General features: G+C 32.5%; 1 protein-coding gene across 1 annotated transcript; it reads left to right on the top strand.

Moving 5' to 3' along the window:
• The first annotated feature begins 473 nt into the window (after positions 1–473).
• LOC7482772 (probable leucine-rich repeat receptor-like protein kinase At2g33170) lies at positions 474–6,420 on the top strand. The gene is made up of 3 exons (XM_002299254.4): positions 474–1,194; positions 1,771–4,759; positions 5,750–6,420. The coding sequence occupies exons 2-3, from the start codon at positions 1,825–1,827 to the stop codon at positions 6,133–6,135; spliced, it is 3,321 nt and encodes a 1,106-aa protein (XP_002299290.2). The 5' UTR covers positions 474–1,194; positions 1,771–1,824; the 3' UTR covers positions 6,136–6,420.
• Positions 6,421–12,862: the final 6,442 nt, after the last annotated feature.

Raw genomic sequence — 12,862 nt, 5'->3', positions numbered from 1 at the left:
AGGAGATAAATTGTTAGATGGATTAGCTTCTCTACCGAGCTAGCTATAAACCAGATCAATTCGGGAAACAGATACAAAAATGTCGCAATCTCCTTTTTCATAACCACTGGCACATTTTTCTTAATCACAATTAATTTGTTAGTTTACTTCCATTAATTTAGTTGACAATGGAGGCCAAAAATCCATGGCTTTAGCTCAGTGACAGTGAGTGAATTTGTTTCCTTTATCATCATTCCCAGTTTAATTCCCAGACAAGATTGCATAATTCTATTTGTTTTTGCTAAATTACATTAGTCCAAAAATGCATGGTAAAATCTGAATAGAAAAGTTGACGCAGGTAATCCATATGGCTAACATGGGAAGAAAAGAAAAGAAAAAAATTACGAGCACTAATACTGATTTTATTTTTCTGTGTTTTTGCTATTGGGATTTGGAGATTCCAGAACCGATCTGCCCCAACACAATCTATCACAGTCAAGAAAAGTCCAAAATTCTTTTGGATTTGGACAAGAAAGCTTTTTGTTGCCAAATAAAATGTTTAGCGACAGTTGAAGGCACTAAAAAAGCGAAAGAAACTAGCCAGCCAAGCCCACTTCCACCACCACCCTCCACTCCCTTCCCTAGAGAGAGAAGCTAACAACAGCACACAGCACACAGCACACAGAACACAGCACGCATATACACACAGTCACGCATATATTTATTGAGAGAGACAGAGAGAGAGACAGAGAGAGGTGCAAACTTTGCATTCATATCCAGAGGTTTGAGAGAGATTAAATGAGGGCATGCCTTGTCGGCCATTAGAGCTTCAAGTAGTAGCTCGGGCCCGACCCTTTTTAATTCATGAAAAGACTTAACATTTTCACTGTTCTTGCTTCAATATCTAAATAGAAAACCATAAAAGATCTCTCCCTTTTCCTTTCGCTTTTTTTTTTGGAAAGGAAATAAGAAAGACAGCGAGAGAAGGAAGAAAGGTAACTTTTTTGGTTACAAAATCTTAGGCCTATAGATCCAAAGATCCCACCATACCATTTTATGCTAAAAGGTGAACTGGGTTGCCTTTGGTTTTGTCTGTTGGTTCATGAATTCCATGTTTCTTTTAGCTTTATGGTCTCAAGGAGTTACAGTGAAGCGGTGCAGTTGTTGCCTTACAATCCCTTCTTTGACGAATGATTGGTTATCTGGCTTTAACAGGTATGTCACTCTTTTTTCAACTGTTGGCTTATTCTCTCTATTGATTTGTTTGCATAAAGTGGTTTCGTTGGTTGTCTGATATGTGAATTCCAGCAGAAATGGCCTCTTTAATATCTTGGGTTTCTAAATTTAGAGTTGTTGTCCTAGTTCTTTATTTCTTCTAAATGAATACTGTTGCTTCTGTGTTTGTCCCGGGCTAGGATTTCTTTTAACTGTTTAGTTGATTAAATTTCCAGGTTCTAAAAAGTTCTGTAAACTAAAATTCGATATTAAGATGTTCAACAAAGCAATTTCATATGTAGTGTGTCACTGTATCATAGCTCTTGAATTACTTGAATACTGAAATGACTGGTGTTTCTTGTAATAATTTCTGTCTCTCAATCATATTTACAGCTGAATTCCTTATATAGGGAGAAAGGCTTGTTAAAACAGTTTCTTATTATATTACTAGAATCATTTTAGAGTTCCAATTCTTCTTACATTGTAAAATGTTGCACTATTTGGTTGATTTTTGTCATAGATATGGTTCATTTGACAATTGTGATCAAAGTTTCTAACGTAGCGCTGGATATGCAGGTGTTTAAATTATGATATTATGCTGAAATTTCAATAAAGCGGAGGGATATCAAAATGTCAGCACATTTCAGATCAAAGAGAGTATTTGAATTGAGGCTTGCTGGAATTTTGCTCGTTTCCATCCTATTGATATGTACTACAGAGGCGTTGAATTCTGAGGGGCAACGCCTCCTAGAGTTAAAGAATAGCCTCCATGACGAGTTCAATCATCTGCAGAATTGGAAGTCCACTGACCAGACACCATGCAGCTGGACCGGTGTGAATTGCACTTCAGGTTATGAGCCTGTAGTCTGGTCCCTTAATATGAGCTCAATGAATCTTTCTGGGACTCTGAGCCCCAGTATTGGTGGTTTGGTCAACCTGCAATATTTTGATCTTTCTTACAATGTGATCACCGGAGATATACCTAAAGCTATTGGAAATTGTTCACTGTTGCAATTGCTTTATTTGAATAACAATCAGTTGAGTGGGGAAATTCCTGCTGAACTGGGTGAATTGTCTTTTCTTGAACGTTTGAATATATGCAACAACAGGATATCCGGTTCACTTCCAGAGGAGTTTGGGAGACTATCTTCATTGGTTGAGTTTGTGGCTTATACCAACAAGCTGACTGGTCCATTGCCTCATTCTATAGGTAATCTCAAGAACCTGAAAACCATCCGTGCAGGGCAGAATGAAATTTCTGGTAGTATTCCTTCTGAAATAAGTGGATGTCAGAGCTTGAAATTGCTTGGTCTTGCCCAAAATAAAATAGGAGGGGAGCTGCCGAAGGAACTTGGGATGCTTGGAAACTTGACTGAAGTGATTTTATGGGAGAACCAGATCTCAGGGTTTATACCAAAGGAGCTAGGGAACTGTACAAACCTTGAGACACTTGCTCTATATTCAAATACTCTTACTGGACCAATACCAAAGGAAATTGGGAACCTGAGGTTTCTGAAGAAGCTGTACCTCTATCGGAATGGGTTGAATGGAACTATTCCAAGGGAAATTGGGAACCTTTCCATGGCAGCAGAAATTGATTTCTCAGAGAATTTTTTGACTGGTGAAATCCCAACTGAGTTCAGCAAGATAAAGGGTCTTCGACTTTTGTACCTCTTCCAGAACCAGCTTACAAGTGTCATACCAAAAGAGCTTAGTAGCTTGAGGAACTTGACTAAGCTTGACCTCTCAATCAATCACCTCACTGGTCCTATTCCTTCTGGGTTTCAATATTTGACTGAAATGCTCCAGTTACAGCTTTTTGACAACTCCTTGAGTGGTGGCATTCCTCAGGGGTTTGGACTTCATAGCCGACTCTGGGTGGTTGATTTTTCAGATAATGATCTGACTGGAAGAATACCTCCTCATCTTTGTCAACTTTCAAACCTGATTTTGCTGAATCTGGATTCTAACAGGTTATATGGAAATATCCCGACTGGGGTCCTGAACTGCCAAACATTGGTACAACTTCGTCTTGTTGGAAATAATTTTACAGGTGGCTTTCCTTCAGAGTTGTGCAAATTGGTGAATCTTTCTGCTATTGAACTGGACCAGAACAGTTTTACTGGTCCGGTTCCACCAGAGATTGGAAACTGCCAAAGGTTGCAAAGACTACATATTGCAAACAATTACTTTACTTCGGAGTTGCCGAAGGAAATAGGTAATCTGTTTCAACTTGTGACTTTTAATGCATCATCAAATTTGCTCACGGGAAGGATTCCACCCGAAGTTGTTAACTGCAAGATGCTCCAACGACTTGATCTTAGCCACAACAGCTTTTCTGATGCTTTACCAGATGGGCTTGGAACTCTTCTTCAACTGGAGCTTCTCAGGCTTTCAGAAAATAAATTCTCCGGAAATATACCTCCGGCATTAGGAAATCTCTCCCATTTGACTGAATTGCAGATGGGCGGCAACTCATTTTCTGGTCAAATTCCTCCAGCTTTGGGCTCGCTTTCAAGCTTGCAGATTGCAATGAATCTCAGTTATAACAATCTTACTGGCAGCATACCACCAGAGCTTGGTAATCTTAATTTACTGGAATTTCTCCTGCTCAATAACAACCATTTGAATGGTGAGATTCCCATAACATTTGAAAATCTGTCAAGTTTACTGGGATGCAACTTCTCATACAATGAACTCACTGGACCTTTGCCTTCCATACCACTATTTCAGAACATGGCCACCAGCAGCTTTCTTGGAAACAAAGGGCTTTGTGGTGGGCCTCTTGGCTACTGCAGTGGAGATCCATCTTCTGGTTCTGTTGTACAAAAAAATCTGGATGCTCCTCGAGGTAGGATCATCACAATTGTTGCAGCCATTGTTGGTGGGGTTTCTCTCGTTCTGATTATAGTGATACTGTATTTCATGAGACGTCCCACCGAGACAGCGCCTTCCATACATGATCAGGAGAATCCATCAACAGAATCAGATATCTACTTTCCTCTAAAGGACGGATTAACTTTCCAAGATCTAGTTGAGGCCACCAACAATTTTCATGATAGCTATGTTCTTGGAAGGGGAGCATGTGGAACAGTCTATAAGGCAGTTATGCGTTCTGGGAAGATCATTGCTGTGAAAAAGCTTGCATCTAACAGGGAGGGGAGTGATATTGAGAATAGTTTTCGGGCTGAGATTCTGACTCTTGGAAAGATTAGGCACCGAAACATAGTGAAACTTTATGGGTTTTGCTATCATGAAGGTTCGAATCTGCTTCTTTACGAGTACATGGCTAGGGGTAGCTTGGGAGAACTGCTTCATGAGCCTTCTTGTGGCCTGGAATGGTCCACTCGGTTCTTGGTCGCTCTTGGAGCTGCTGAAGGGCTTGCTTATTTGCATCATGACTGCAAACCAAGAATTATTCACCGTGATATAAAGTCGAATAATATTCTACTTGATGATAACTTTGAAGCCCATGTTGGTGATTTTGGTTTGGCGAAAGTTATTGACATGCCACAGTCCAAATCAATGTCAGCTGTTGCAGGATCATATGGGTATATTGCACCAGGTGAGCCTTCCTCGTTAGATTCAATAAAATTATCGTGCTTCTGTTTATGATAATTTTATTCCTTATCAAGGTCGTTAATAATTTATTTTCTTTATATTTCTCTGCTGCTGAATTCACTCGGGCACTTTGAACATGGGAGATAGTTTGGTTAGATAAAAGTGTGAAGAAAGCTTTAATTTCTACTGTAATATGATTTTAATTATATCTGCATGCCATCTGCTTAAAATAGTCAATTAGTAACATAGTCGAATTCATTGGATATTTAGGTTAGGGATAAAGTAATAGTGCATTGTACATATAAATAGTGTTTTTTTTTTTTCTTTTCATTTTGGGCATTCAACTTTATTTCTTTGCAATCTTGTCCTTTCAAACTGGCCAATGTCTGACTCATTTTTTTCTTTCTATTTTCTCATTATTTTTATTCATTCAAATTTTAATTAATAGCCTCTCTTTTGTTTTTTAAATTGTTTAGTTTATTTATTTTTAATAATAATTAATTTTTTAATTACATAATACTTAAGAAAAAATTATTATAATTTATCTTTAAATTCTTCCTCATATATTTTATATAAATAAGTTGTCTTTGCATAACAATTTTATAAAAACAACAATCATTTGTTATTAGCAACTTGAATTAACCCTTAAGATAAAATAAATAAAAATGTATAAAATTAAAAAGATAGCCATCTATCTTTTGTTTTTTCTAGGGAGACTAGCACCCTTATTTAATTAGTGTTAATAACTGGTTTTTGATTTGTTAGTTCATACATATTTTTTAAAAATTATTTTACTAAGTGTAAACAACTTCCTTCCATTTCTTAATTAAAAAAATTATGATATCTAAAAACATATCCATATCGATGATGACACATTCTTTTTTATGTTAAAAATTAACTTAAAATCCTATCCGCAACGAAGTGAGATTTATAGGATTGGTTACTGCCAAATTTATGTGCTTGCAACTTATTTGTGGTTCCCGTCTCATTGCAGAATATGCATACACCATGAAGGTTACGGAAAAATGTGACATCTATAGTTATGGAGTTGTTCTATTGGAGTTGCTAACCGGAAAAACTCCAGTACAGCCACTAGATCAAGGAGGTGATCTTGTCACGTGGGCAAGACAATATGTTCGGGAGCATTCATTGACATCTGGGATACTTGATGAACGATTGGACCTTGAAGACCAAAGCACTGTTGCTCACATGATATATGTCTTGAAAATTGCTCTACTCTGCACAAGCATGTCGCCTTCTGATCGGCCATCAATGCGGGAAGTTGTGCTGATGCTTATCGAGTCTAATGAGAGAGAAGGTAACCTTACTCTGTCTTCGACTTATGTTTTTCCGTTGAAAGATGATGCTTCACGAAAATAGGTGACCATTTCCCAGATTTTATTAACAGATGATTTCTTTTTTGGTGCTTATTCTTCCTCGAATTATTTGCAACAGCAAATGATACATCATGTACACTTTCTGATAAGAAAAAATCATTAAATGGCTTATGGGGGTAGTTCACGTTACTCTCAAGTTCTGTATTTCGTCTTGCAATTAGTTCAGTTACGACAATCCTGTACAGATAGAAGCTTCCCACCATACATGTATTTTACAGATTCTGATGTGATAAATTACTCATCGGGCTCCAGTTCCTGTTATTTCTTCTGTCTAGTTAGCCATTTTGCTGAAAAGTAGTCTTACATGCTGTTTTTCTCTCATCTCGTTTTATTATAATTTATTTACATAACTTGCTGACGGTGTTGGTTGCTATGGTGAGATCGTGATGTCCCTTTCGAAAGGGTTTCTCCCTCATGAACTAAAATTGGAAGAGTTGAAAAAATGTAGAGCAGTCCTTGTAATCGTGCTGCAATGCTAAACGTGAGTTGGAGTCGATGAATCGAATTTCCTGTTTGAAAAAAAAAAAAACTACAAAAAACTTGTCTAAATAAAACATCAAGTAGTGGAGATGTCCAGGGAAAAAAAGGTTAGAAATTTACTCGGACTATGGGTTTCGAAGTTAAATTCCCATGAATCCTCTGATAAATGATATAAACATCGTGCTTATAGGCAGATTAAAGACGTGAACTTAGTCTAAAAAACTAGCTTGGAGTGCATATTTTAAAGCTAAATTAACTAGTAAAAAAATTTCTGAAGTTAAAATCATTTGAGAATTAGTTTTTATACTCTCATGATCTCCCTTTTATATATATATATATATTTGAAATCAGGTTCTTTATAACTTTTTTTCAATATTTTCCCCACATTTGTTACATAAACTAATGAAATGATTTAAATACTTTCAACTTCAATCATTTTTAACCTAACTGATTAAATTTATTTTATTTTTCTCATATAATTAATTTTTAATTTTTAAAAATAAAATTTAATACCATAACTTTAATTTTCCATTCAGAAATTTTGGTTTTAAATTAAAAAAAGAAGAAGAGATTTTAAGGTTACTAGTTTGTTTTGCTGAGACAAAGAAGAAAGGGTATTTTTTTCTTCTTAAATTTGAGATCAAAATTTCTGGAAACAGAATTAAAATTATGATATTAGATTTTAAATTTATTTACTTTATTTTCAAAATATGTGAGAAGTTATATATCGACTAATTTACTACTCTAACTTTAATTTATGAATTGCATCAACAACAAGATATTTTGAAACTTTTAATACCAATAAAAATAATTAATTCAAAACATCATGTCAACACAAGCAATTAAATTATAATATAATAAAATAAAATACAAATTAAAAATCACATGTAACATATAATTTAGATAATGTTTGGTTATTGTTTTAGGACAAAAATATAAATAACATGTTTTTTTTTATCTTTTTTTATTTCAAAATGATAGAAATTTAGTCTAATTTTTTTCAAAAATAAATTTATTTTATGTCTTTATTTTTTACTCTTCAACTAAACATGTTGATGTCTTTTTAGTCATAAAACATTAATCAAATATAATCTTAGGTAGCGTATATAAACTGTATTAGGATGGAAGAAACGAAGATAATTGGTACAAAGATGATATGTTTATCTTTTCTTTGTATTTTAAAATGATATAAATTTATTTCAAAACTATAACAAAAACAAATTTATTTTTATGTTTTTTATTCTGTTTCTGTTTCGAATAAAAAACATTTCTACCCTCTCTTTCATGGGATGCTAACAAAAACACAACCTTAATTTTTTTTTCCGGGTAGTGTAAATGAATTGAAGAAAAAAGAAATCCCCATGGTATGAATTATTTTTTGAAGAATGTAAAATGATAATTCTTATTATTGAATTGTTAAAATTAAGAATATTCTTTGTTTTCGTTTGTTAGCTTAATTAGGTGCGGGCACTGTGATGAATAGGGTAGAGTTTTCACTTATGTGTGTGATAAATAAACATGGCCTCTGCATGGATTTTAAGTTTGGTTTTTAGAGATATTTCTTAAAATTAAGTTGGCGCATTTATTTTTTGCTCTCGACGAATCCTTGCAGGAGCTGTATAACATAACTATAATGCATGCTTTCTAGGAAAAAATTGAAGGGACCATAGCCCCTCAAATCTCTGTTACCCTCCCACCCCTTTCACAGAAAAAATATCTCAATATATCTGTAGATTTGCAGGAAGAGACGGCAAAAAAAAAAAAAAAAAAACACATAAAAATAGCAGTCAAGCAAGCAAATATTACTGCAATATCTTCCTTATTATTTATACTTTTTGTTAGAAAGTTTATCCAACTGGAGAACTTCCATTACCACTGGTACTCCCGATTCCAGTGGGAGTCTCCTTTGCTAAAATAGAACCCGTCCTCCCTGACCGACCACATGCAATGTTTTCTGCATCTATTCTCGTCTCTTTTTGCGTAAAATGCATCGATATAAGTTTGCTTTCCATTCCATTGCATATTGCAGAAAAACAACCTTCTTCTGAAGAAGTCAATACTTGCTTTAAAGTGAAACACCTGTTTCTGAGACAGATACTTGAATCCGAGGTCTTTGGTTTTGTCCTTGCAGTGAACCATCAATGTCTTCGAGGGGTCACCAGGCAAGTCATTAGTGATGTAAACATGGTGCCAGACCCAGAGAAAATCCTCATCATCAGCTGCAAATGATGATTGACTGGATATGAGATAAAAGGCTGCAAGAACAAGCAGAAAATGGTGCATTGTATTCATCTTGCAAAAGCAGTAATTAAGGGTGATGTGTTTTTTCATGCCCTATGACTTCCCCCATTTATAATAAGCACAAGGCCGAGACGAGTAACGGCTCAGCTTCAGTTGCTGCTAACGTTTTCATTAATTATTTGGTCAACTCAATTGAAATTGCTGAGGCTGTCATGGATTCTATATTTAATACTGTCTACGCCACCATCATACTGGATTCTCAACTGCATTTTACTCATTTAATTTTATCCCAATTTTGTTTCTCGGCTGCATTTACTCATTAACTCTATCCCAGTTTAATTTATTTATTGAGGATCACTGTTGTTTTGACAAGTGGCCCATACTACTTCAAAGGCATCATGACTTTGAGGCGCGTTGGCAGTGTTTAATTTCATCCGTTTCAGTTTGAAAGATAATTTGATCATGTCAAAATTCAGAAAAAAACAAATCACAGGTCAAATTTTCAAAATCTTGATTGGATTTTGATGGTCTAATATGGTGATTAAATTGTACAGATACTAATTTTATATTTTATATATGGGCAAGAAAAAAAAAATTGAACTCTTTCGGAGAATGTGTATTTTTGTTGCTTGAAAATTAATAATATATACAAGGGAGAGATGCTCTTAGTTTCGAATAGGAAAAGGAAATCTTGAAATAAAGATCCGATTGCAAACAAATTTTAAGACAAAGGGAATAGATTGAATTACTTGAAAAGTAAAGGGACTTTAATGTATATAATAGTTCAGAAAAATTAAAAAAAAAACTAAAACACGTGGGTGTTCCTATAACATAAATTAACTGATCATCCTCTCATATTTTATTATAAAAAATTCATATAAAAAATTTAATTTAGTTCTCATACTTTAAAAACAATAAATATCCAGTATCTTAATATTTTATTGATTAAATTTTGATATAAAAATTCATTTATGTTATTTTCTAGTTCTTGGTTTGAGAGAGAAGAGAATGGTTGCTAAATTTCAGCGTAGAAAGAGAAAAAAACTATAACACTGCTGTGGTCGAATTCTTGAAAAATCAAATAACATATCGTCTGATTCTTTATTTTTCAAAAAGAATTGGGGGCAAACGATCGTCCATCCTAAATAAAACAAAACAAAAAGAGTTCAGATGTTAAAGCCCTAACAAAAAGGACTAGGTGGGCTGACTTGTTTTGCTAGGCTCATCTGCGCCTGACCTTTTCTTTTCTTTTCTTTATATATATTTTTTAAACTAATGCTTTTTTTATACATTTTTTAATTTATCTTTAGATTAATATCCATTCTCTCTTTTATTTTGTTTATAGAGCCTCTTTAAAATGACTTTTGTTTTTTTTTTTTATCTTGTATGCATTTAATTTTTTAAGAGGTTTTTCTGATTCATCTATAATCTTGTTTTAATCTTTTGTATGGATGAACTTTATTTTTGAAAATAAAAAATATTTATTTTCAAATGATATTTCTAATATGTGCAACCTTCCATGGTATTTTTTTCCTTTTATTTTATTCGGTCAATTTAATATGTGTGTATATTTCTATTATTATTTGATTAAATAAAAAAAATATTTTAATTAACAAATTTAACAAACACAACCAGATAGATGTCTTGTTTTGCGAGATTAAATATCTTGATCTAAAACTATCTCTTGATTTTTTCTGTTTTATTTTTTGTTATCGTTTATTATCTTTTTTTTCATTTATTAACACACATGGTTCTTAATTTATTTAATTACATATATGAATAAACTTTTTTATTTTCATTTGAATTCTTCTAACTACAAAAACATGTTGAAAAAAATTATGTATACAATTTTTCTTGTTGGAAAAAAATATTTTAATTTAAAATAATTTTTGTATTTGATACTATTATCCCTATTATTGGAAAAGGCAACGGTACGAAACTATGTTGGTGATGAGACAAAAGGACATAATACGGGTCGAAAGACATTTTGGATATTTGTTAGTAAACAATATTTATTAGTAAATTAAAAGAATAGTATAATAAAATAAGTCAAAGAAATACAATATTGATTATAAAAATAAAAGTATTAAGTTATCATTTCATTTAAAATGGAAGGAATAAATTTACATTACATCCATTTAATAATTATTATTAACATAACTAAAACCTCGACATTTCATTGTTGTAATGAACAATTAAATGCTTTGACTTTTTACAGTTTGATCCTCAAGATTTACTAAAAGGCCTTAGCATTTCACTAAAGCAATGAAAAGTGAAATACTTTGGTCTTTTACAATTTGATCCTCAATGTATTTTTTTTTACAAATTCATTCTTTAATATTAGGTTTAATGGGTATTAAACTTTATAATTTATTTTAATTTATTTTTATGTAATTATCCTAGTCTTATGACTAAGGTTTTGCAAGTTAACACGGATTGACCAAGCTTATTTTTTTGTTCTTTTTTAATTTTTTTTCTCAACTTCATCCATTGACATTAAGTTGATTGAGAATTTGACTTCAAATTTAGTTATTTATTTTTTATAGGGTTATCACGGTCTCATGACCTATATCGCAGGTTTTATGGGTTAATCAGGTTGGTCCGGGTTTTTTTTTTGTCCCTTTTTAATTGATCTTGTTTCAATTTTATTATTTAATATTGGGAATTAGACATCATAATTTATTTCAGTTTGCTTTTTATGAAGTTATCCTAGTCTCATGACTTAGGTCATAAATTTGGTCGGTTAACTTGAGTTGACTAAGGTGGTTTTTTCATGTCTTTTATTTAATTAATTTTTTTTAAAAAATTTATCTTTCAATATTGTGTTGGTTGAGAATTAATTTTTATAATTTATTTCAATTTTATTTCTATGCGGTTATCTTAGTCTCATGACTAAGTCTTTGCAGGTTAACCTAAATTGACTCGATTCATTTTTCTAATTAAATTTTGTTTTAAATTTTATTCTTGATTGAGAATTGGACTTAATATTTTTTGTTCTTTCTATATGGTTATTAGAGTTTCATGACCAGAGTTGGAGATTTGAGAGGTTAACTTGAGTTGATTCGAGTGAATCTGAGTCTATCCGAGTAAATCCAAGTAGATTCAATATACTATTGTTTTAATATTGAAAAAAAATGATATCGTTTTGATTTTTTTTAGTGAAATTATATTTTTATCGGTTATTCGAGTTGTTTTTAGACATGTAAAATTAACTATATGATATAAAATTAAGCTCTATATAATTTATTTTTTTTTGCTAGAAAATATAATAACGAAACTTAAATATTGTTTTATATTCAATAAAAATTTGATTAAGGTATCGCAGTCAATTATCGATTACAGATGCTAAAGGGGGCGTGAGGCGGCTGCCTTCCCTTTTGTCTATGAGAATCCACCACTGCTCAGTGGGGATAGCAAGATAAGGCGTGCACAATGGATGATTGACAAAGCACAGTGCTTTTTTTTTTTTAAATACCGAATGAAGCTTTTGAACTCAAGATGAATGCCCATGGGCCATGACCCTGTAGCTTAAATGAGAATCATGTTTTTTTTTTAGAGATCCTGAATCTTTTTAATTAAAAAAATAATTCAAAATCACTTTTTTTTTAAGTAAGATGAGTGAGATTAGTTTGGACTTGTTGCATACAAATGAAATAATTTGATTTCTCAAAGAAAAAAGAAATAAATTTGATCAAAGTATTGACCATAGTTTTTGATAAATCAATGGATGTTAATTATTATCAATAAACAAGATATTTTTTTTTGGTAAAAATAAACAAGAGAGATTCACAATTAAACAACCATATGCAAATTAATACCTACACCATTGACAAAAGAAATCGAGTAAAACACTACGTACTATATTATAAATATTATGATGGAGACGTTATATGTACATACTTATTTTCCAAAAAAATTAATTCAACGACAATAAAATGAGTAATCTATGAAAAACAAATGCATTTAGTATGAAATATGGACAATAAAAA

The sequence above is a fragment of the Populus trichocarpa genome, chromosome 1 (genome assembly GCF_000002775.5).
Source record: "Populus trichocarpa isolate Nisqually-1 chromosome 1, P.trichocarpa_v4.1, whole genome shotgun sequence".
NCBI lineage: Eukaryota > Viridiplantae > Streptophyta > Magnoliopsida > Malpighiales > Salicaceae > Populus > Populus trichocarpa.
Note: the sequence above shows the minus strand (reverse complement) of the source record. Positions and strands in the feature narration are given on the sequence as shown.

Coding starts and splice junctions, on each gene's coding strand:
- LOC7482772 (XM_002299254.4), top strand. CDS start 1,825: ATGTCAGCACATTTCAGATCAAAGAGAGTATTTGAATTGAGGCTTGCT. Junction 4,760..5,749: donor ATATGGGTATATTGCACCAG/GTGAGCCTTCCT, acceptor GTCTCATTGCAG/AATATGCATACACCATGAAG.